Genomic DNA, 25,558 nt, shown 5'->3' on the forward strand with positions numbered 1-25,558 from the left:
GAAACCACAAGGTCTAGGGACAATCCCAATCTATCCCGACATACACCTCTGCCAAGGACAGGGACAAGGCTTGCTTGCCCAGTGTAACTCTGGTTGACGGCCGAGTCATTACTCATCCGTCTATTATGTACATGGCGGTAAAAGAAACAAGTTACCTACCGCGGTGTATGTCTCTCCACCTTTTTTTGTAATCATCTTACCATTCGTATTCGGACGCTCCAAGCTGTTGAACTCAGTCCCAACCTCTGTGAACTTCATGATTTTAAGCAGTAAAAGCATTGAAGAACTTTTCTGAGAAGTATGTCCAACTTATGCATTTTCTATGACCCACCCATCCACCATGCTCCAGAGACAATAAGCTTAATCAAATGGCAAGATTTGGCTCTTGTATACTAAAACATCTTCACTAGAAATAAATTTGTTGGTGTTTAAAGAAAATGGATAACAAAAGACTTGTCTGTCCATAGCTCTTCATGCGCATTTCGTTGAACACTCTTTGTGCACTGACTTTCGTTTTGAAGAAAGCTTGGATCTCTCTATCTTATACCTATCTGTGTCGCGGTACGACCTCAGTGTCCTACACTATTAAGGACGTTACTTTTTCGATTCTGTCATTTCCGTTTCTCCATCGTCGATGACCTACAGTGTTCGCTGCCACTTCGATCTTTGCTCCATTTCGCTACCCTTTGTCAAACACCTCCTGTTCCTATCTTGATAATCGCAGAAAAACACCTTTGAATATTCTACAAAAACTCAAGCTATCAAGTCAAATTCCCCAAACAGTGGAAATCAAGTTAACGATTGATCAAAATATATATATATCATGTTCCCTAAACACGGAATTAAGTTCCTCATAGAAGCCCATTAAATAAAACTTCATGGTGACTTATATTCAAGGGAAAAGTGAGACTTATCTTGTTGAATAGAAGTGACACCTCCATCTTCACCAGTCGACCACTAGCCACACAAAGACAACTCTCTACTCACTCACTTGCTTCATCTCAAGCACACACAACACATCACTTTTACCGCACACTTTGGGAGATGTATAAGCAAGCACACGTCACTATTCTAGAACTTCTACACACGAGCACTAACACCACTCAAAATGACTTCAACAGACGGCAGTACCACCACACTTCTAAGTGTCACCATCGTCTACAGACAACAAAGATAGCACCACCTCCATCAGTCACCACTTACACCAAACCAACAGTCAACACACCATTTCTTCCTCCACCACCGACAGATAACATCACATGTTGACCACCACACCACAACAATAGACTGCATCCGAATTCAGAGAGAACCAGTCAAGATCACCACCCTTCTTCAGTCAGCACTACCAGTCAATCACACCACTCATATCCACCATCGAAACTGACCTCTGTATAATGGCAGCAGTACAAGCGTACAATAACTACATAACAATATATAGCACACCCTACTCTGTCGTCACACCGGACTTCCGAAACCATTGCCATGCACTGAACTCGTAAGCACCGCGACCCTCTGTTATTTTGGACCGATCCACCGCTCTAACATTTCGAACTTGAAGCACCATAGCTTTTTGTTGCATTTCTAGAGTGTTTATCTCTTTCAAGCAATTCATCAACCACCTACTGTGGAACTTTGTAACTTTGTAGAACACCTCATTTGCTTACCCGCCAAATGATTAAATAAGATTTCTGCCTCAGCAATGCCACCCTCGATAACCACAGTACTAGTCCAACATCATTCCAACGGTTAGCTGATGCATACACTCTGGACAAGAGCACATAAACACCACTACTTGCACCTCCGTTTGTATCAAGAATCCGTTTAGCAACCTCTTCACTGAGCTCAATACTAACATTTTGCTTGCAACAAGCATCCAAAAGACTCCTCCAAATCACCACATCGGGTTTCACAGACATGAGGGAAATATGATCTAATGCTTCCTTGATAATTCCAGCAAGAGCAAAAAGATCAACAATGCACCCATAGTGATCCACTTCAGGTTCAATCTGGTACTCTTTAACCATCAAGTCAAAATACCTACTACCCTCACTCACTAGACCTCCGTGTTTACACACACTTAAAACACCCACAAATGTAATTGAGTTAGGGCATCAAACCATCAATATTTGACATAGAGGCAAAGGTGTCTAACATTTCCTTGACCTGGCCATGCATTCTGAAACCCAATATCATCAAATTCCAAGAAGTTACATCTCGTTTACTCATCCTTCTAAAAACTTGATGAGCCAAGTCCCGAGACCCACATTTGTAATACATATCCAACACCGAATTGTTCACTAACACATCATTATTCACACTCAGCTCACAATTTCTCAACACATACCCATGAGCCCACACTATGCCATAGCCCACACTCCATAAGTCCACACACTACTTCACCAACCTATACACTTCATCACCAGTTCAATTCCCACACATGATCCACTTAAAGTGATAAGGGCCCAGCCTACAACAACTTAAAAATTGGCCCTACAACTAAACCAAGCCCAACTGCCTAAAAATGTTACTCAACATCTGAGAGCACTAGATAGCAGTCTCTTTCTCCTTCCTCAACAACTTCTGCCACCACCCAATTGGTCACTACCGAACTAGCCACCACACACTACCAATCAGTTGGTTTTTATCACCACTGAAAACCCTATAACTTTAATGAACTCAACATCCCCACATATGTAGGGGTGTAATACGGGGCGGGCCGAGACAATCGCGGGTCAAATAGTGATGGGTCGGGTCAGGTCGGGTCTAGGGGATACAAACCCAGTGGTCACCAATGGAGCGGGTTGAAGTGTCATGTCTTAGTACCATCACCCGACCTGTTGGGTCAACTTACTGGGCGGGTTTTGGGCTGGTCATCCGGGTCGGGTGGAAATTATCATTTTAACCCAATTTCACCCAGAAAGAAACTTTCTAATTCTGCAATTAATATATTTCCAATTCACAACATAGAGAAAAAAAATATAATCAATCGATTAAAAATAAACGAAAATAAAAAAAAACTTGAACTAAAATCTAAAACCATATCTGTAAATTTGAAATTTTTTTCTCGTGATTTATTATCATTTGTAAATTGATTATTTTCCATATCATGATAAAATAAATATGGGAGCAAGGATCTATAGTACAAAATAATAAAATATAAACTAAAAGAATTCGAAATTAATACAAAGATGAATGATTAATCTTCTCCAAAATTCGAAAGTTGAATTTAAACTTTTGTTATTTGCCTAATGTTCAAACTTGAATATTTGAAATTGATGTTGAACTCATAAGTTTGTGTTCATATCTCCCAAATTCCTACAAAAGTTAAAAGAAAATATAAACAAAATACAAAAATATTAGAGTTAGAGTCTTGAAATTGTGCGGGTCAACGGGGTTGGGTCAACGGCTTTTGACACGGTGTGGGTCGAGAGGCTTGACGGGTCGGGTTTGAGCATAGAACCTACACCCATAGCCCGACCATGTAAAAATGGTGGCAAGTCTATTTTCGGGTCGGTGTGGGTTTGGGTGGCGGGTAAAGACCGGATACCCTACCAGATGATGGGTCAACGGTTTTTTTTTACACTCCTACATATATGTATCATCAAATCACTCGGTTTTCATCACCACTGATACACTTGTTGAGGGGAAAGCAAATGCGACTTAATTACCACATAACACCAAAAGACAATCAATCGCAATGTACAATTAGTCCCCACAACATGAATGCTACTTAATTACCACAACACCAAAAGACGATAAAATGCAATGTACAATTAGTTCCATAACATGAATGAGTGTTAAAATCGTTCACGAATGAGGCAATGTCTCTAATCAAAGGCTCATGGACATGAGATATAAAATTGAATTCACCTCTTAATGCATCCTAGTCGATGCATTAAAATGCATCAAAGACAACAACAACAACAACAACAAAACCATAGTTCTGTAAGCATGCTCTGTAACACAATTAAAAAAGGTGAATCCCTTGGCCATAGTTTTGTAATCATATTCTATAACAGCGGCAACTTTATGTATTATTATTAGAATATTTTCGAACTTTAAAATTTTGTCATCTAGATGAAATGGTTAGTCCAAGGCACCTCAGTGACAAGGCATAAGTGTGCTTACTCAAGGTGATAAGCAATTGCTTTGTAGTCTATAAGAACTCCTCCAGCAACAATAACCAAAAGAGCACCCGAAATAAGGCAGAAATAAACATACAAATATACTCTCAAGTCATTACAATCAAACGGACCCAATGCATGTTTAGGACCAATTGCATTTAGAATTTTAAGCATTTTGTTAGTAGATAGGTAAGCAGTATCATATATTCATGTGTTTAGATGAGATTACTCTTTTGTGAAGTTATTTGTACTTCTTGAGTTCTTGTACCTTGAGGATACATTCAGCCATCTAAAAAATGATATCACATCAATGATTTGTATGAAACAATCAAGTAGGCATATATAAAGCAATAAAAAGGTTTTCATAATTGAGTCATACCTTGGTGAATGATCGGCATATTACCCGTTTCCCTCATATCCTTTACCCTGGCCTGGGCTTAACAACGGAAGGATGCATTTTACGTTGGCATAGCTAAAAATAGTTTCTGCGCATGGTACAGTAGTATTAATTAATTAATGTTTCTTCTTATGCAAATTTTAGGAGATATATATTACTCCACTTAATTATTCCCTCAGAGGTCTTTTTCCTGCTGGAGTGTGCTCAGGGCTATGGCGAGATGCAAATGTTCACATATCCAAACATATATAGGATCCCCCAATGCCTTGCCAAACTTCCCATCACCTTTAGCCATAAAGGTAACTGCATGTCTGAAATATCAAGAAAGTGATATATATATTCATGGGTGGAACATATTCATTCAAACCTATAAGAACGAAGAGGATTGGAGGAGTGTAGGTCTACAAATTCAAACTGTTTATTTCAATCCAGTTATTGAAAACTTGAAATGCAAGAACACAATTAGCATGACAAAACCAATGATTCTCATTTGACAATTTTGAATGTCATTATTGTAGCAGGAGTGTATTAGCATTTTGTAAATGTTTTGCATGACACTATTAGTATAAATGATGACTTGGACCTGGGAAAACAATAAGAGGTTAATGGTGCACCTCTTTATCGATGTTTTGGGCTCACTTTTGCAATCACAAAAAATAAATAAATAAATAAATAAATAAAACTATCATTCATCGGGATATTAATTAAAAACGTGTACTATTATAATTCATTTTTTAAAAATGTATGAATTAATAATTCATTTATAATAACTTTCTTAAGTCGACATAGATGCGTATAATAAGATTTCATTTGGTCTATTCTATATAAACAACCATCTCAACGTTAAGATTTATAGGTGAGATGCAAACCTCCACATTGACAAAGATATCAATATGTAAACTCATCAATGAATAAGACTACAGGAGCATTGACGAAATTGGTTCTAGGAAGGGTATGGAAACTAGGTATATTATAGCTCAACTCGCATTTCATGTAGATTATTAATTTTTCAGTATGTTCAATCAAGAAAAGAAAACAATGTTGTGCCAATGTAATCTTACTCACACGAAGGAAATTGTTTAAAATTTTGTTATGCATACAATTTTAAGTAGGGGAGGGATAGACCCACTCCCAGCCCACTTCCAATCTCACCCACTCAACTCCCGAGATCATCTCAAAATCTAACGATCTAGTTTAAAACAAAAGAAAGAACGAACCAACCCTTCGTTCTCCATTTCGCCCCAAAAAATAAATAAATAAATAATTAATTGAACCAAAAAAAATCACATAACAAACAATCACATAGCAAACAATCAATATTATTGGATTCATCTGAAACCCTTAACTAAAAACTAAGAATAAACTCTCTCCACTAAACCAGCAAACCAATTCTTACTAATTCTCTTCTCCAACAAACCTTTAAACTTTGTCTAGAGTTTCACTCAGTCCAGTTTCCCGCCAACTAGAAAGAGAGATAGAATCGACGGCAACATTGAATGATTCAGGTGAGCAAACATTGATTTTTGCATACTTATATTGAATTGACAAAGTTGTTTGCACCCTACTTATATTGCCAAGTTATATTTCGAAATTACTTGATGTTGATTCCGAACTTGTTTTGATGTTGGGGGTTTTCAACTTATATATTCAACTTGTTTTTAACTGGCAGATGAAAATCCTGAAAGATGATTTTGTTTTTTTTTCCTTCTCTAGCTTTCAATTAATTATCTATTGTGTTTTCTATAGAATCAATTGATAACGTCTTTCTTCATAATGGAGTATCTGAGGAAAATGAAAATGAGGCCGCTTCGTCTTCTCATCCAACTCGAGACAACATAGACATAGTCAATAGTGAAAAGATTCCGTATTTTGGGATGAATTTTACAAGTCTAGAAGGTGCGAAACATTTTTATATAGACTACGGAAAAGCATTAGGATTTAGTGCCGTTACTCGAAGTACCCAAAAAAGAATTTCACATTCAGACGAAGTCAGTACTTGTAAAATGACTTGCGAGAGTTTTGGGACTTACATAGAATGAGTGGAAAAAAAAAAGTAGATGAGGGGTCCGAGAAAGAAGTAGGGTCCGAGAAAGAAGTAATAAACAAGAGGAGAAACACGAATACAGTGAAATGTGGGTGTTTAGCAACAATGAGAGTGACAAAATAAGACAGTAGATTATGGAAAGTGGTGAAGTATGTTGGTACGCACAATCACAACCTTGTTAGTCTGGCGAAAAGGATGTGCATGCCTACTTGCAAAAATTTGTCTGTTGCAGCTAAGATGTTGATTGACTCGTTCCGTGATTAAGGCATACCTGTGAATAAAGTTGTTGATATACTTGATGGACCACAAAATGGTTTTTTTGACAGAGATTGTTGGAACCACTTAGGTCCATTGAAGGAGTATAAGAAACCTATCAAAGGTGATGCTACCGCAGTGCTAAATTTTTTTAAGAAGAAGAGTATAGAAGACCCTAATTTCTTCTACACAATACAGATGGATAGCGAAGCACGGGCAATAAATTTTTTCTGGGTAGATGGTCGCTCCACGATGCGGTTTCCAGATATTTTGGTGAGGTTCTTTTCTTTGATACCACATATCGCAAGAACGTATATGAAATGCCATTTGCACCGTTTACTGGAGTAAACCACCACATGCAGTCAATCCAGTTTGGTTGTGCACCCCTATTGGATGAGACAGAAGAATCTTTTGAGTGGGTTTTTCAGACTTGGCTTGCAGCCATGGGCGGGCATGCCCCATCTTCAATTATCACAGATCAAGACATAGCTATGACGGCGGCTGTTGCGAAGGTTTTCCCAAATACACGACATAGATTTTGCCTATGGCACATTTTGAAGAAATTCCCTGACTTCCACATGTTTATTTCAAGAGGTCATCTTTCAAAAAAACTATCAAAATGTGTATTCGGGAAACTTATATTCCTAGTGTTTTCGAAACGAAGTGGAAGGAATTGATGTCTACAAATGAGTTGGTGGAGAATGAATGGCTCATAGGACTATATGAGATTCGAGAAAAATGGGCACCGGTTTATCACTTGGATACTTTCTATGCTGGCACTAATACTACTGGGCGTTCCGAAGGCATGAATTCTTTTTACAAGAATTGTTTCTGTTGAACTACAACTGTGTTAGAGAGTTTGTGTTAAAGAATGATAGGTGTTTGAGTAGAATTTTTCAAAGAGAAAAAAGAGAGGATTATACTACAGAACACTCGGATCGCATCGTCGATAGTAATGCCTTTCTTTTGAAGAGTGCATCAAAAGTGTATACGAGGAATGCGTATGATAGTTTCAAGAAAGAATGTGAGAAAGCTCGAGCTAAGTATGTCTTGGATGATGATGAAAAGGGTAGTGATGGCTACACGACCTACACTTACAAGTCTCGAGTGGAAGGTGATCACCGTGAGTGGAAGGTGAAGTTCAACTCAGCCACAAAACAAGGTAACTGTGAATGCAAACTTTTCGAGTTCCTAGGGATACCCTGTGGGCACCTTATAAAGGTTTTTCAGTGTCGTGATATAGAGATACCCGGTCACTTTATTCTAAAGAGATGGATGAAAGGGGCAAACAAATATAGAGCTGAGTATGACAGTGGACTAGTAAGTGGCCATGAGAGTTCTGAGGTACTGAGAACTACCCAACTTCATATGGTTGCCAATCAATTAGTCTATGAAGCGGCTGAAGCAGATGAGACTTACCAATTGATGTTAAAAAGATTACAAGCACTATCACTAGAGCTCAAGAAAATGAAGAAGACTAACGATGGGATCAAGATTTCAGTTGTCGATTCATACACTGTCAATGAAAACTCACAACCTGCAATTGATGTCTCACAAGTTTTACTTATGAATCCTAACATCTCACAAACTAAAGGAAAGAAAAAGAAAGTGAAGGTTTACAAAAGTAGTACTAGAATAAAATGAGGTTTGGAGAAAGGCATTGCAAAAGCTACCAAAGGGAAGACAGGCAGGAGATGTACTAGTTGTAACCAGGTTAATGTTAATCATGACAAACGAAATTGTCCTCAAAATCCAAATAGGAAGAAGGGGATAAGTAAGTAAAGTGATTTCCATAGTTTTCATTCATTCCTAGTATACTAAATTTTCTTGTTTGGAGTTCACTGTAAAATTGACATTTGTCATCACTTTCTTACTTAACAGTTATTGATGAGGAGATTGAGGATGTGGACGATCATAGAGATCATGACTACGATGAAGATAGAGGTGCCACTACAAGAGATTAGCATTAGCAACGCTTTCAAGCGCGCGTAGCTAACCTTTTCTAGAGGTACAAGATAATTTGCAGTATTGACAACGTTTTTTGGTGCAGTTGAAGGTATTTCATATTTAACATAAAAAAATATATGGTATTAATTTCTTTTTAATAGTATCGGCCACGCTTTGAAACGTAGCTAAAGGTATTTCATGTTTAAAAGAAAAAAAAATGGTATAAATTTATTATTAATAGTATCGGGCACGCTTTGAAACGTAGCAAATAGTGACTAGTTTTTTGCTATGGGCAAATGCGCGGCCAGTACTTCCCCATTTAAGTGTTAGATCTTTTCTACAATAGGTTCGGCCACACTTCATTGTTTTGTTGCAAATGATAAGTCCAAGGAAATTATATTTAATTCATTTTAATAGTATCCGCCATGCTTTGAAACATAGCAAATAGTGACTAGTTTTTTTATGCTTTCTACAGTAGCTTCGGCCACACTTTGTTGTTGTTTCGTTGCAAATGATAGGCCTTTTGCTACGCATTAGTGAGTAGCAAATACTATGCTATATAATTATTTGTTGATTTACAAATAAAGTAGCTTCAGCCACGCTTTATTATTCATTGTTAACTAGTATTTGTTGCAAAAAATCCAGCCCAAGTCCACCAACTTAAAAAGCCCAAAAGGTGTAAAAAGGCCTAACATAAAAGGCCCATCCCAAATAGTTATAGTGTCCATTCACGAAGTGTAAAGGGCCCAATGTTAAAAGCCCAGCCCATGTAGCCTTTGTTGACCAAATGGTTATGGAGTGACTTAACAAAGTTGCACACACCCACCCCACCCCATCATATCATCATTTAGATCCTCCATGTCATAAATTAATCCAAAGGTTAGGGGGAGGTGTGGTTGGTCCGACACCACCCTATTTTGTTATATAGATATAGATATAGATGTTAAATTTAATAAACTCATATCTTTTTATCATGTAGGGTTAAGTTGGTCATCGATCTACTCGAGTCTAGTTTTAGGGTGTTCAAGCTTGGCTCGAGTCAAGCTCAAATTTTGTTCGAGTTTTATTTTGTGCTCAAGCTTGACTCATCGAGTATTCGAATAGTTTAACGAGTCTAGATTTCTTACAATTTAGAATTTGATCATATGTACGTTATTCCAGAGTTTGATTCGACTTGTTTTGCATATAGCTCAACCAGAAGCTACATATTAGTGTGCACAAATAAACACATAATTTTATCTCAAGACCAAAATAACTTGGTAAACCTATCTAACGAAATACTAAAATGCAACTACAATCCACTAATACCACAATAAACCACTATCTAGCAACTATTACAAGGTGTACACATAAGATTATAATAATCAATGTGTTGATTAACTATAATTCAACACACTAACATAAATAATTATTCTAATTAAGTGTTAACATAACTATGAAAAATATAATCTACGAGTAGCTTGCGCGCGGGGTCTAGAGTTCAAGCTCGAGTTTTAAAATGTGATCAAACCCAACTCATATTATATTATTGAACAAGTGAGTTCGAGTCGAGCCCAGAACAAGCTGAGTGAGTTGCTCGATCGGCCATCTACCCGGTTTGATGACTAGCCGTTTATGGACACCTTTAGGGATGTCTAAACAGGTACCCGACTCGGCCCGAACTTGACTTTTCGGGTTTTGAGACCGGTTTTCAAAGGGTCGGGTTCGGAGTCGGGTATATTTGTTGAGAAGTGTGACCAAACCCTACCCTAACCCTATATTTCGGGTAGGTTAAAGCCCGGTATAAATGAAGAAAAAAGACAATAAGAAACTTTATTTGAAATATATATCTATATTTTATTCTTTCTTCGGCTATCCACCAATCCTTCAAACAAAATAAAACTTCTAATGAACTTGGAAGTAATTATCACCTATACACGGACATAATTATTTGATATGATTTAAAAATAGATGGACTCAGAATGAACTATAGACACATGATCACGTGCAATTACTAAAAAAATTAGAAATTCCGACATCAATTTTTTCATAATCCAATATATTAAATAACTCATCATTGTAAACATGAATGAGATCATAATCCAAATATTTATCTAACTCATTCTTTCAGTAATTGAAACTGGATTTGGGGTTCGATTTCGGTTTGATTTCGGTTTCGAGGTTTTTAGCCCTTTTAACGGGTTTAGGGCTAAATTATCGGGTCGGGCTCGGGTCAATTCGGGTTTAGAGAGTGTGACCAAATCCTATCCTATATATTTTGGTTTGGGTTCGGGTTTGGATTTTGTCGGGTTCGATAGGGTATTTTGTTCGGGTTTTGGGCGGGTTTCGGGCTAGATGGACATCCCGCACCTTTCCTTGCGTTGTAAATGATATTATGCAACCTTTGTTTTCCTTCGGCGCTCCATTGCCTTGCTACTTCCCGCTTAGTTTTCATTTGTGTGCTCTTTTTTTTTACGAAAAATCAAAAAAAATAAGGGAATTGCTATATACAGACCCCATATATCTCAAGGCAGACCCCATTTAAAAAAAAATTAATACCAAATATGTCCCCAAATAATCTCTTAGGGCAGACTCCACTTAAAAAGTGAAAACACATAAATTTCAACTTTTGTCTTTTTACTCAAGTTTTGTCTTTTTACTCTCTCTCAAGAAACCTTCCTTAAACCCACACTTTTTTTTTCCACTCCTCTCATTTTCCAATCCAAATAAACTTAACCCACACATATCTTCTTTCTCTACACATATTCATCTTCTTTTTCAAATTCTTTTGTTATATTTCTATTTACAACCCATCTTTTTGTTTTTCATATTTTTTTTTTATGACATTGAGTGAAATGGAATGGGCATATGATGTTTTTAATGTGAAAAATGAACTATTTAATGAAGAGAAATTTCAATCAAGTGACCAAGACGGCGACCAAGACGAGGTAACTCCATATACAACTATTGTTCATAATGATTCCAATATCAATTTATTATGAAATCATTATGAGGACGACTTGTACAAAATGTGATTACAAAGTATTTATGCAAACTCAATCTATAAGGACGATCTCTTCCGTTTAATGGTTGATTTGAATAGTGAGTGTTGGGAAATGAGAATAGTCTTACGTTCGAGACGTCCTAGGCCAACTAACTTTCTAAGACTTTGGTGCCCCAACTGGAGCGACTTATGAAGCATTAGACAGTCTAATTTGGCCGTCTCTTAGTTACTTTGATAGATATCCCATATTTTTCTTGTGACAAATTTTTAGCTAAAATTATAATTCACTGTAAATGTTATAGGATCCTCTATACAGTCACAATGAGGTACCAATTGATGCACTTCGGACTTCACAAAATTCAAATGCATCTTCGGAGGAGCACTACATAGATCAAACCCCAACATTTTAACACCAACATGGTATGCATGGATGAATATATGTTTTGAAACTTACTTTTTGATTTAATACATTCTTACCCATGGATTAATGAATACTTAAATTGATTTATAGGTATTTGATAGTCGCCAAGATTTGATTGATTGGACACAACATAAAAGGAAGTGAAGTGGGAGCTATTATCGCCACCGGAAATCTCAAAATGCAATTGGTGGAAAGGCTCCTAGACTTATTTTGATATGTGAGCATGGTGGTAAATTTCGATCTCATAAAAAGGTAGAAGCAAACGAGAAGGCAAAGTGAAAAGACCGAACAAAAAGATGAATTGTCCTTTTAAATTAAAAGCATGTTTTGAACGTGGTAGTTTAGATAGATGGACACTAAGAGTTGATTGTGGTCGCCATAATCATGGGATGGCAAAACTATGGAAGGTCACTCTTATATGGGAAGGTTTAATAAGATGGAAATGATTCTTGTATCTGAGATGAGTAGAGTTGGAGTCAAACCAAAAGAGGTCATGAATGCCACAAAGCAAGAGATATATTAAACTCGTCCCTCCATGAGACAAATGTATAACGCAAGACACGAATTAGACTTGATGAAATGGAAAATAGAACACAGCTTGCAAGAGTTGGGTAGATTGTTAAGGAAATGGATATGTGGAGTACAAGAACGCTTCGAGAAGGTAGCAATGAGGTTTGCGAATTGTTTTGGTCCCATCCGGGTTCGATCCAAATGGCTAAGACTTTTAACCAAAATTTTCTCATGGATTGTACATATAGGACAAACAAGTTACCCTAGCTATATGCATTAGGCACTTAGGATAATACGAATATGGCTTGATAATTTTAACATAGAAGAGAATACTGTGTCTAAGGATTAACATTCTCACAAAAGAGTCTGCAGAATGCAAGTGCATTTGAAAAAAAATAAATTCTGGTCACCCCATTTGCTTCTAGCCTCAGGCTAACTATAATAATATAGATGACCACTACTAACCAAAATAAGAACCTATAAAATTATCAAAATGAGGGCCGGACTCGTTAATCCATTGTCGAAAGCATGTCCAATTTCCTTCAACAAATGGGTGGGTACGCCTTTGATTGATGGAGGACTAACAACCAAACTTGAACGACATGGTGTCGATCTTAATGACCCTCTTTGGAGTGCCAAGTGTCTTATCGGTTCTCCTCATTTAATCCAAACTGTAATGTCTCTTTATTCCATTGCCATTCACATATGAATAGTTTCGCTTGTAATTATGACCTCTTATGTTACTGGTACACCTTGATTACCTCAAGCAAAGCGGTGCGGATATTATTCTCCACGGCATCTTATCGTAGTTGGGCTAGCTTTGTCTATTTTTTTTTTTCAGTTATGTAAGTAATATATTTTTAAGAAGAAGATTCCATCATCTTTTGTGTGTGACACAGCTACTATTCGGGGGTTTGAATCTAAAGGCTTGTCAAAAGAAGATAGTGAAGCATTGCTTGCAGAGAAGTGTTAAAATTGTATGTGAGGCACGAGATACATACTATGAGAGATGTGCGCGAGCATTTGTCCGGTAGAACAAAAATGGTAAGATTCTCAAGCACCGCCTATTTTGGTTCTGCGACCTCTGTAGGAAGCTATGGGGCATATTTGGCCGATGGGTCTGAATATGAGTATGTTACTCTGTCTTTTTTTAAAAGGTCTAAAACGTTTTCTTCACAAATTCGTAAACACAAACAAGAACTCGAGTAAAAAACTAACTACATAGCTATGAATCAAGTATGAAGATTATACCCATTACCCAAATCTTAAAAACAAAGAATCAAACCATAAGATAGCACAGTTAAACAAAAGTTAAGTTAAAATGGGTAATAAAAAAGTTCTTATTATCTTAAACACTTTGTTTCCTCAAATTATCAAGAGTCTCCTGGTGGTAATGGTCATTCAATGAAGAAAATTCAAATCTTGCAATTGCCAATAAAACATTACCACATATCAGCTAAACACGTTAAAAACTTATATATTACAACGTTGAAATAAACATAACATTACCAGATAACCCAGCCTTTAAACATGATTCAAGGACTTCCACAGATCGCGATTTGGGCCCAAGTGTTCCAACGATTTTAGTCAAATATGGTAAAAAGCTTAACACGTTTTAAAACTCATTTTTCATCATTATAACGTCTTAAACATAGGAAGAAGAATTTTTTTAAAAAAAAGGTGGCTCACAATGTTGTATTTTAGAGGAGGAAGAAAGAGAATAGCGGGAGGTAGAAAGAGAACAGTGAAAAGAGAAAATAAAGTTTTTAGTTTTTGAAGCCCTGGGAGGTGTGCCCAACGATAATTTTAAATTTGGGGTCTGATTTGAGAAAAACTGGGTCTGTATTGATATGGAGTCTGACTTGAGAGATAATGGGTCTGTATATAGTCCTTCCCAAAAATAAACCAGCCGCCTCTCTCTAACTTAAAATAGCAAAAACCAAAAAACCAACTAACTAAAAATACAAGCGCCTCTCTCTCTCTCTCTCTCTTCCAGCCCACCCCTCTCCGTCTCTCTCTCTTCCAACTCTATTCTCTTCCATCATCGCTCTCTATTTTCAGTGTGTGCTTCGGTCCCTTCACTCGTAAGTCAATTGTATCTCTTCTTTTTTTGGTTTGCCACCTAAAGTCCAAAGGTTCATATTTTTCTAATGTTGAAGAATTTTGAGTTTATATATCTAAAGTCTAAAGCTTTTGTATTTGGCATGATTCTAATTTTGTAAAATTTTCTTGATAGGTGGGTTAGTTGGATCCCAGGCTAAGCTTTTGATTTGAGGTATGCATTTCTTTCATTTTATTTAGTTGACTTGTAGGTTGGTGATGAAGTGGGACATTATTATTATGAGAGCGATGATGATGAGGGTCTTGAACTTCACCTCGTCCAAAATCACTAAGAGCAGCACCAGTGTTCTTTAAAGACATTGTGTATATGCAGAATGAGCAACAACAAATGCAGTGCGTGTTGTAACATCTTGATACTGCTTCTCCATTCTCGATTTGATTGGGTATCTCCCATTTTATTTTATTTGGAAATCTGGATTAGCAGCAGCTCAACATTTAAGAAAAAAAATGAAATTTTTATCCTTTTTTTTCCTGTCTGAAATAACTAAACCCTGCTTGACACACTTCCAGCAAAAAAAAAAGACGCTTAACTCAGCACAGCAAAACTGGGTTGCAAACTTGCTGCACTTTTTTTAAACTTTTACATTGCGGGGTTTGATTTCAGGAAGCAAAAGCTGATTTTGGGTTATCTAAGTTGCTCGAGAACTACAAAGAAGATCAGGTTTTGTGTCTTCTTCCTTTTCCCATTAACTTTTTTCTGAAATTTAAATTGATTGCTTTAATGGGATTTGTTTGAAGTTTTAATGGGTTTGGTATGAATTTCTTTTGGAACTGTTTTGATTTAAAAGCATCAAATTTTATAAGTAGTTTGGGATTTTATTATGAATAATGTCGGTACTGATTTCGTAAGTAGTTTGTGATTTAAAAGGACTGAGTTTGTGTGTTGATGACATTTATTTGTTAGACTACAATTATCTATATATGCGGGTATTGCTGATGAAGAAAGGGATGTGTAGAAAATGCATGGTGTTCATCCCCATGGATTGTTTTTCTTTATTTTCATTTCAATATCTGTGCTGTGCCATGATGTTGTTTGCTACACTATGTCATCTGATGAATACACTCATTTTGATGTTTTGAAGAATACAATGTGTTAGATTTAATGGTTGTTAATGTGATGCAAACTTACATGGAAATAATTGCTAGTGTTTTGTGTTTCATCCAATTTCAAGTGGACCTTAGTTACTTAATAAATTGTTTCTTTAGATCTTTCTCAAGCAAAATAGATTTCTTATGGGTAATTAAGTGAGAGGGAACGTTCTCACACTGGATTTCTTTTACATGAATGATTGTTTTGCTAAACCTCTTGGTGGCCTAGAATTACTTGCTAGACATCCTTGTTTCTAATATTGTTTGGTGGTATTTCCTTCCATGATTGATATAATTTGAAGAATGAAAACAATAAGAGATATAGTATATAGTATACAATAAGAGATATAGTATATGAAAACAATAAGAGATATAGTATCTTAAAACAAATCAAGATTTGAACTACTATATAAATATATGATGATCTTGTCTATGCAAAGGTAATGTTGGTTGTGTGTTTAGATGGCACTATTTTAGATGTCCTTTGAGTTTTAGAAGTGGTTTTTGTATGGAATCATATGTTGGTCTACCAATGGTCTGTATGAAAGGTGCATTGGTGGTGGTGGACAGTATAGAAATGGGGTTTTGTAGTATCCTGGAATGCAGCGGCCCTGCCGAACTAGTCTTGACTTATCGTCTGTTACTAGCTACACCTCACCTATCTTTGTTCAAGCCCCGAGTGTATAGAAAGGCTTTGCTAACTTTGCCATTGACTTCTTAATGCATGGGTGGTGCCTCTGTTGCTGTATCCAAAACAGCTACTGCTCCCATTGAACGTGTGAAGCTTCTGATCCAAAACTAGGATTAGATGATCAAGTCAGGATCCAATCTCTTCTTCCTTGGCTTACTGTAATTCTGAAGTGGAGGAGCTTAGGAGAGCAGAGGTTGCTGAAAGACATGCACATGAGTCTGAACAACGTGCCGGGGAGCTCATAGCTCGTTTACTTGATACTGACCTTAGGGTTGAGGAGTTGCAGAGTTGGAAAACTTCTTCTAAAGCCAAATTGGAGTTTCTTATGTCGCAGTTCGCTGGTGCTCATGCGGTATGTATTTTTAAGAGTTTACAACTTAAATGCTAAAGCGTTGAATTCTAGTCTTAGAGCTTATATGGCTCTACATTTTCTGGTCACAATAAGGCGTGTCATTGGACTCCTAAATTTATATAACTTGGACACTTGCTGCGCTATGCACTGACAATAGTTAGCGCGAGGTAGCTAATTAGTAGCCAATATTGATTGATCAGGTTTGTGATCTGAAAATTATGACCAAACAATGCTCATGAAGCCACCATCTAATGGTGGCCAATATTTTGCTGAGGTTAAGCTTTAAGCGAGGGATAGCACCATGACATTCTTAGACTACACATATATATACATTCTTCTCTACATTTGTTTGTTGTGCTATCCATCCCGAGCTTTATTGCATCTCCTTACTCTAGCTGCTTACTGGTTCAAGATATTTTTTTGATACCAATCTAAGACCACTGGTTCAAGTTGTATAGAAGAAATGGTAGTGATGTTGGTATGCTCATAAAATATTTCATTTTCTCTTTTCAATGCAGAGTTTGATATGTGTGATCAAAGTAACTAATGTTTATTCTTCTTAGAAGATGGATGGATTTTATGTTTCTCACTTTCTCTGATCTTGATGAATGAAGTGAGATAAGAAATGCCTACATGGTGTCACATATTAACCAGCCATCAAATCTTGATTGTTTGAGCAGTACATAGTATGGACATACACTTCATTTTCAGTTACATATCCCTGTAAAATAGTTCACTCTACCTTTAATTGAAGAGTGAAGCCTGATATATGATGGTATGATTTGTATTGCATGATATTCATTATTTCTTGACCATTCAAGGTAATGAACTTTTAATATGTTGATGTTTGACCAGTTTAGTATACTGCCTCTTTGTATCCTCATAGTCTTTGTGTTAATTAGTCATTCTTTTATGCTCAAACTAGATTCACTAATGCTCAAATTCTTTTCCAATTGCAGAGTTCAAGTACTGGGGCCTAATGTCTTGGAGATGTGAGGGAGGATTATGGAGTTCGTTCCTGGGAAGAATGAATGCCACAATTTAAAGTTGGACAAAGTTTCTATTACAACTTTAACAAACGTCAACATTTTGGATGATAACTTTTTTGGGTGACATTTTGGACGTAGTGGTAGCTCTTTCAGAGAAGTGTATGACTTCTGTATATATATATGATTTCTGTATGACTTATGTTTATCTTATGAAGTGTGTGAATTCTGATTATTTACTTATGAAGTGTATGACTTCTGTTTATTTTGTTGGATTACATATTTGATGGTACATTTCCTGCTATGCTTTCAAGCGTTGTCAATGCACTTTTATTTGCACCGCGTAACAAAGTGTGGCCAATGTTCTCCCTTTAGCTACGCCCCAAATGGTTGCAGATGGCTAGTTTTAGCTACGCCCCAAAGTATGGCCAATGTGTTGCTAATGATTTTTATTAAATAATTAGTCATTTTACTAAAACAAACTCCAAAATATTATCAGCTACGCTTTTTTATCTTTCAGCAACGCTTTTGAGTGTAGTCAAAGGAAACGGTATTAGCCACGCTTATAACGTTGCCCATAAGCTTTTGCTTCGCCACTATCTGTAACGACCAGGCAACGCCACTTAAGGCGTAGCAAATGAGCTTTTGCTACGGTTTTGTTGGTATTGGCTACGCTTGCAAGCGTTGCTAAAACCCTTATCTCTTGCAGTGTGGTGATGAAGACAACGAAGATAGAGATGGTGAAGAAGTTGAATTTAAAATTTGAAGTTAGAATCATTTGTGTTTGAATTTGAAGTTATGTATAGTGGGGTTTGAATTTGGGATTTGAAGTTATAATCATTTATGTATGAAGTCGGGAAGTTATGTATATGAATTTGGATTTTGGTTATGTGCATTTCAATTTCATATTGAATTTGAATATGAAATTTGAACGTGAATTTTAATTTGAATTTGGTTGGATATGACATGAACTTGGTTTGGATATGAAATGATTTTGGTTTGAAGTTTGATTAGGGTTTCGTTGGATATCAATTGAATTTGGTTGGATATGTGCGTATATGAATTTGGTTTGGATATGAAATGAACTAAAATCAAATAAAAATTTTGATTAGATTTTGGTCCAGAACACCCACCCAGGTCGCACAAAAGCATCCAAAACGATGCCCAAATATCGTTTACAGACGAAACTGGCCTTAACGACCTCTGCAGATCACTAGGATATAGACCTAAACGATCTTATGGGGTCATTTAGAGGGCTGATGAGCGGTCTGAAGAGGTCGCTGGGATATAGACCAAAACGATCTTATGGGGTCGTTTAGAGGGTTGATGAGTGGTCTGAAGAGATCGTTTCTAATACTTCTCTGCGACCTCACTGGGCTGTTTGGACCAAAATTCCAGATATTTATAATTGGATTTCGATTTGTATTTCTCACTTAACATATTCCTTATCACGAAAAGAAACCCAACAACTCAACGTCTGCTTCTTAGAACTTAGAACCCTAAGAATTAACTTTGTTAGAGAACTCAATTGGTTCCTCTGTTAATTCCTCTGTCAATTCCTCTTTAATTAACATAGGTATGTCTGATTTCTCTGTCAATCCAGGTCAGTGTAGCCACATCTCACCTGAAGCTTGGTCCCATCTTGACGAGCTGCGGTTCACTAATGTGCCGAGTCGCACTAATACATTAAGTGATTTTCAACGTTGCAATGAAACGTTGGAGATACTTAATGATCGATGTCAGAGAAATATTAGTCGTATGCGGAGAAGGGAAAAGAAACTATTACAGAGTATTGAAAAATTGAAGAAGGAAAATGATTCAATGAAGAAAAATATTTTTACTGCCAAAATTGTGTTGTTTTCAATTGTGAGTTTGTTGGTTGGTGTCGGCATTGGCTGGATGGTTTTGAAGAAACACCCTTAATTAGGTGTTTGATGTATGTAAATTCTGTTGTCTGTTGATGTAAGAGATCTCTATTTTGTCTGTTGATGTAAGAGATGTCTAATGTTGTTTGTTCATGTAAGTAAGACATCTTCAGATATGTTTTTGATATAAATTTGTAATTAGTGCTTGTACGTATTTTGTTGCGTAATGTTATCTAATGTTGCTTTATGCATGTTTTGATTTGTAAGTTCTATAGAAAATTCCATTGGTGTGGGCATTGGCTTGATGGTTTTGGTTTAATTAGGTGTATACAAAAGGTTTTATTAGCTCATTTTTGACAAAAGGTGGCACCAGCTCATTTTTGACAAAAGCTGACACCAGCTCAATTTTTACAATTTTGCAATCTTGATTGGTTGTTGAACCCTAAACTCACTAACCAATAGGGTTTTGTATATAGATTAAGGTTTGGTTAGGGATTAGGGATTAGGGTTTTGTATATAGATTAGGGTTTCGTTATGAATTTGACGTTTGAATTTGAATTTGACGTTTGAATATGAATATGAATTTGACGTTGAATATGAATTTGTCGTTGAATTTGAATTTGACGTTTGAATTTGAATTTGAATTTCACATTTGAATATAAATTTGACGTTGAATATGAATTTGACATTCAATTTGAATTTGACGTTTTGAATATGAATTTGACGTTTGAATTTGAATTTGACGTTGTTGAATTTGACATTTGAATATGAATTTGACGTTTGAATATGAATTTAACGTTGAATTTGAATATGAATTTGATGTTGAATTTGACATTTGAATATGAATTTGACGTTGAATATGAATTTGACGCGGAATTTGAATTTCACTCTAAACGATCTTGTCAGACCACTCAAAATCACTCTAAACGATCTTGCCAGACCGCTAGGAATCACTATAAACGACCTCTTCAGACCGCTTCAATGTAGACCTAAACGACCCCATCAGATCGTTTGGCTCTATAGGCCAATGATCTGCAGAGGTCGTTAAGGCCAGTTTTGTCTATGAACGGTATGTGGGGATTGTTTTCTATGGTGATGTACGACCTGGGTGGGTCATTTGGACCAAAATCAAAGCAAATTTACTATTTGATTTAGTTCATTTCATATCCAAACCAAATTCATATACGCACATAACTTCAACTTCATATTCATATACATACAACCATATTCAAATTTAAACTCAAATTCACGTTCAAAATCAAATCATATTATATACATCAAACCATATTCCAACTCAAACTCAAATTCACGTTCAAATTCATATTCAAATTCAACTTCAAATTCAAACGCACATTTTCATATTCAAATTCGAAATTCATATAAAATAACTTCAAACATATAAATTTAAACTTCAAATTCCAACTTCAAACCCTAATCCAACCAAACCCTAATCTATATACAAAACCCTAATCCAACTTCAAAGCTCCAACTTTAGACATGATCACGACTGTAACGCCCACCAATAAACTTGCAACGGCTTAAGTTTTCCGCTTCGTGGAACAATCTCCTTGCTTCCTCAGGAATCACAGGCCCACCCAATTGCAGACCTTTCTCAAGCATGAGAGTAGTTTCGTCGAGAATGTTGCTTTATAAAAATAAATGCAAACCTAATTTAACATATATAGTTTTAAAAGAGCAGAACTACAATTCTAAAAGCACAAAACTCACCAGTGGAGTTCCTAGGGAACTAGGAAATGTTTGAAAGGAGAAATGAATAGGAAGCTGAGGATTTATTATTCGAATGTAAGTATTCATTTCATACCATTCCATGTAGCCAAACTCACACTCCCATGGATAACTTGCCGGGGGTCCTCGATTTTGGGGTTGGATCACATGATTCTCCCAGGTGGTCCAATATGCCGAAGCAAGATTCCATTTGACCTCGTACCCGCATCCGTTGGTAGTTCTCATCGCGACATTTGGCTGTGGAGGATTGGCGGGTATAAGCTGCAGGTGACCCAACTGACGGACCGCCCTACAAGCAGCATAAAGCTCTACGACACCAAAATAGCATATAAAGCCCTCAAAATAAACAATATCATCCACCGGGCGTAAAGCTCTAACATTATTGTAGGGCCACCATTCAACCTGTTATATGAGAAAATAAATCAGTAATCACATACTCCAACTATCAATTAATCAATAAAATATTAAACAAGCTCATATACTTACCATCAAACAAGTTGTCTCATCAAGAAATTTTCGAAAACACTGCAATGCATGTTTTGTGTTAACATAGTGCGGAGCGGCAATTGAGTGCCTACGACATCACTAGAGGCTGGGTCAACTCATACTCCAGGTTTGGGGATTGGCCTGAAGCATGGGAAGTACTCGTAGATCCACGTCTAGATTTATATACACACACAATTAAAATACTAATAAGATAGAGGAGATAAAAGGTTAACATATAAATTAAAATACTAAATATTTACCTGAGTGAAATAGCCTGAAATGCCTTTCACTTTGCCACCTGTGGCAGCCCCACACATACTCATTGATCTCGCTAAACTTCAACAACAACCTCAAGTAACAAAAGTAAAGCAGTCCCGGACTTGTCGGGGAAGAGAGTTCATCCAAAAAGAATAATAAATAACCTCGGCGACAAAGATTTGTACCTCTATCAAAGTCGACGCCTTCTTCATACCCCCTTTTAGTTTAATCACGATTATCATGCACCTTCCGACCATGTGATGCTTCAGAATTGTAACTTTACTTTTGATATGAAGTGGTGGCTTCCAACTCCTCTTTAATCGCTCCCAACGATATATTAAGAAATTGATTAAAGAATGTTACGAGTTTGTTCCAACTTCATATCAATGTTCCTTGCCGCGACTCTTCCTTTTTTATCGAGACTCCTAGGAGTTAGAAGACATCATCCAAAATGATAGTCATCTCCCCAAACAGCATATGAAATGTGTTGGTCTCCGGATGCCACCTCTCCACAAACGCAGAGACCAACACTGAATCCTGATACTCGTATACTCCCATCACGAGATCATACAAACCCGTCCTTCTGAGCTCGTTTTCAAATCTAGGATAGTTTTTAAATTCTGACTCCAGATTCCATTGAGTTAACTTGGTTAGGTGCTGACCACACTTCAAAACTCCGCGATCCTAAAACAATAAAGACAACAAAGAGTCAATGAGGAGAAGATTTAATTTCGTAAAAAAAATAAAAATTGAAGTACTAATTAATATTAATATTACCTGCCCCTCCCAAGCATCGCGAGCAATGTGCACAACATAGTCATACAAAAGCTGGTGCTTGACACGTTCTTGCACTCTAGTAAGGCCACCACCATATGTGCCTAGTTGGTACTCCTTGTCTTTCTTTGATTTTCTCACAAAAGTTTGAACATGACGTACCACCGGTGCATCCATTGTTTCCTCCACCGCTTCCTCCTCCTCCTCCTCATCATCTTCCTTATTGTCATCCTCCTACAAATCGTAGTCAACCTCCTCCAAATCGTCATCCTTTTCATCCCCCTCCTCATCGTCATCACCAAACTCTTCACCATCCTCCTCTTCCCCTTCCCCTTCCGCTTCCTCTTCCTCATCACCATCAACATCCTCCTCTTCCCCTTCCCCTTCCCCTTCCTCTTCCCCTTCCTCATCACCATCATCATCCTCCTCTTCACTATCACCACCATCTAAATTCTAAGTAAGAACTACATCGACATCCTCATCCTCATCTATATCCTTATCTAAATCTAAATCTAAATCTACGTCCTCATCTACAATAGGAGCCCTTATTTCTTTCTTCCTTCTTCTTTTATTTTTTTCTACTACCTCTAAATCACCTACACCTACTACATTACTCGGATCGATGGCTTCTCGATCCCCTCTACGGGCGGATACCAACGTTTCCCTTCCTCTTTTTTTCTCAGGCAGGTCAGCACGACCCGAACTACTACTGCCGCCACTAAGCAATTTCTTAGCACCTGTGTAGATGGTTTTCGCTACACTCTTCACATTCTTTGATCGAAGAGCCATTATTACTACAAAAAAATAGTAATAAACAAATATTAGTAACAAGGTAATTTAAAAAGTAGTTGTCGTCTTAGGAAAATGACAACAATTCCTTCTTTGTATGAATTCAAAAGTTCTTTTCTGAGTTTCCCTGTGATATGTATATTCTACTCCTAATTCAATTAATAAAAAACCCAAAACCAAAAATAGGATTGATCGTCTTTGGCAAAAGGAACTGACTATATAACACAAGGAAACCTCATTTTTCATTCGCAAACTTAGTCATGACAATGCAATATAACCACCAACGAAAATCAAGTCATGACAATGCACACACTGAACCAAATTCACAATAGATAGTGTAATCATAACAATCCCATTTCAATATAAATAACATGCATGGATATCAAGTACCTCAGTGTAACTTTATAATTGTTTTCAATACCTTCATACTAAATCAAAACAAAAAATACAGAACAAACAAATTTCACACCTAATACTTAGACAGACTTCAAAATTTATAGACAACATTGACAGTAAATAACCCATATACAATTGACAAAAAATAATTTATGGACAACATTGACACTAAATAACCCATATACAATTAGTTTTCAGTTAAACTAGCAATGTCATACACCCACTTCCTAAAACCAAATTTGCATCACCGAAATAACTAAACTAGCAATACCATACACCCACTTTCTAAAACAAAGTTTGCATCACCAAAATAACAATTAAATATGGGGTAAAGATTAAAGAAAAAAGCATAAGACAAAATTACCTGATAAATGGATGAGCACAAAACAAATCAACTAGAGCCTGAATAAAATAGAAGAACTGCTAGCAAAAAAAATATCCAAATTTCAAAAGACTAAACCCAAAACTAATAGCAATAACTATTAAAACCCCAATGAACTGAATCAATCAATTGAAAAGGGCTGCGGTGGCCTATCGATTATCTTGGGAGTTTATTCAAGTACTCAGCTGGCCATTTTCAGTACACTGATAGGCCACTGCAGGCCATTTTTAGTTCTGACATATTTTTCAATAGCTTAAACAAATCAAATACTAATACAATCAATCATATACAATTTCCTCCCATCCAAACACCAATTCAATTTGTAATAAGCTCCCGGTCCAAGTCCCAATTTCAACACTCTCCAAACAATAATAACTTTATTAATGAATGGGTCTGAATTTAATACATTTACATAATCAAAACAACAAAAACTAGAGCAATGCAAAAAAACAACAACAATGCAAACTGCGAAACCCGAATTTTTTTTTTGTCGGAAACCTGAAGACAACAATGTAGCTTGAACTCTATTTCGTGAGTAGAGAATTTGGTTTGGTTTGAGAATTTGAATTTGGAGTGGTTATGTTTGTCAAACTTGTTTTCGTTTTTGCTAGGGTTGGTAGAGACAAAGGGTTTCTTTTTGTTTTAATTATGTTTTGTTTTATTTTGTTGTTTTGTTTTCATTTGATTTTGCTTTTTGCCAGTGTTAAATTTCGTTTTGCTGGTGTTGAATTTTGTTTTGCTTTTTGCTGCTGTTGGGCGAGATGAAGGGTTTCTTTTATTTTTTCTTTATTTACTTTTATTTTAATTTCCATAGTAAGATTTCGAGATGATCTTGGGATATTGGTGGCTATGAAATGGAGTGGCCTGGGAGTGGGCGTATCCCTCCCCTTTTAAGTAAATTCAAAATGTTTAGCAAAAAAAAAAATCATTTCATTGAAAAAG

The 25,558-nt window shown here is 36.5% G+C and overlaps 1 protein-coding gene, 1 long non-coding RNA gene and 1 pseudogene across 2 annotated transcripts; 2 read left to right on the plus strand and 1 right to left on the minus strand.

Moving 5' to 3' along the window:
- Nucleotides 1-1,080: 1,080 nt before the first annotated feature.
- On the minus strand, nt 1,081-2,024 carry LOC147483318 (pentatricopeptide repeat-containing protein At1g59720, chloroplastic/mitochondrial pseudogene; annotated as a pseudogene).
- Nucleotides 2,025-7,140: 5,116 nt separating this feature from the next.
- On the plus strand, nt 7,141-8,784 carry LOC147483319 (protein FAR1-RELATED SEQUENCE 5-like). The gene is made up of 3 exons (XM_086579534.1): nt 7,141-7,400; nt 7,675-8,444; nt 8,702-8,784. The coding sequence occupies exons 1-3, from the start codon at nt 7,141-7,143 to the stop codon at nt 8,782-8,784; spliced, it is 1,113 nt and encodes a 370-aa protein (XP_086435660.1).
- A 5,844-nt stretch (nt 8,785-14,628) lies between these two features.
- LOC147483320 (uncharacterized) lies at nt 14,629-18,185 on the plus strand. Its single transcript, XR_015206473.1, has 5 exons — nt 14,629-14,765; nt 14,918-14,956; nt 15,407-15,463; nt 16,650-16,934; nt 17,894-18,185. It is a non-coding gene; the product is annotated as an uncharacterized LOC147483320 (long non-coding RNA).
- Nucleotides 18,186-25,558: the final 7,373 nt, after the last annotated feature.

Source organism: Coptis chinensis, chromosome 8 (genome assembly GCF_015680905.1).
Source record: "Coptis chinensis isolate HL-2020 chromosome 8, ASM1568090v1, whole genome shotgun sequence".
Lineage (NCBI taxonomy): Eukaryota > Viridiplantae > Streptophyta > Magnoliopsida > Ranunculales > Ranunculaceae > Coptis > Coptis chinensis.

Bases quoted from the DNA above. Each gene is read 5' to 3' on its own strand.
- LOC147483319 (XM_086579534.1), top strand. From the start codon at position 7,141: ATGCCATTTGCACCGTTTACTGGAGTAAACCACCACATGCAGTCAATC. The intron at 7,401-7,674 runs GTTTATTTCAAG...CAACTGTGTTAG, and splicing joins AAATTCCCTGACTTCCACAT to AGAGTTTGTGTTAAAGAATG. The intron at 8,445-8,701 runs GTAGTACTAGAA...CTTACTTAACAG, and splicing joins GAAAGTGAAGGTTTACAAAA to TTATTGATGAGGAGATTGAG.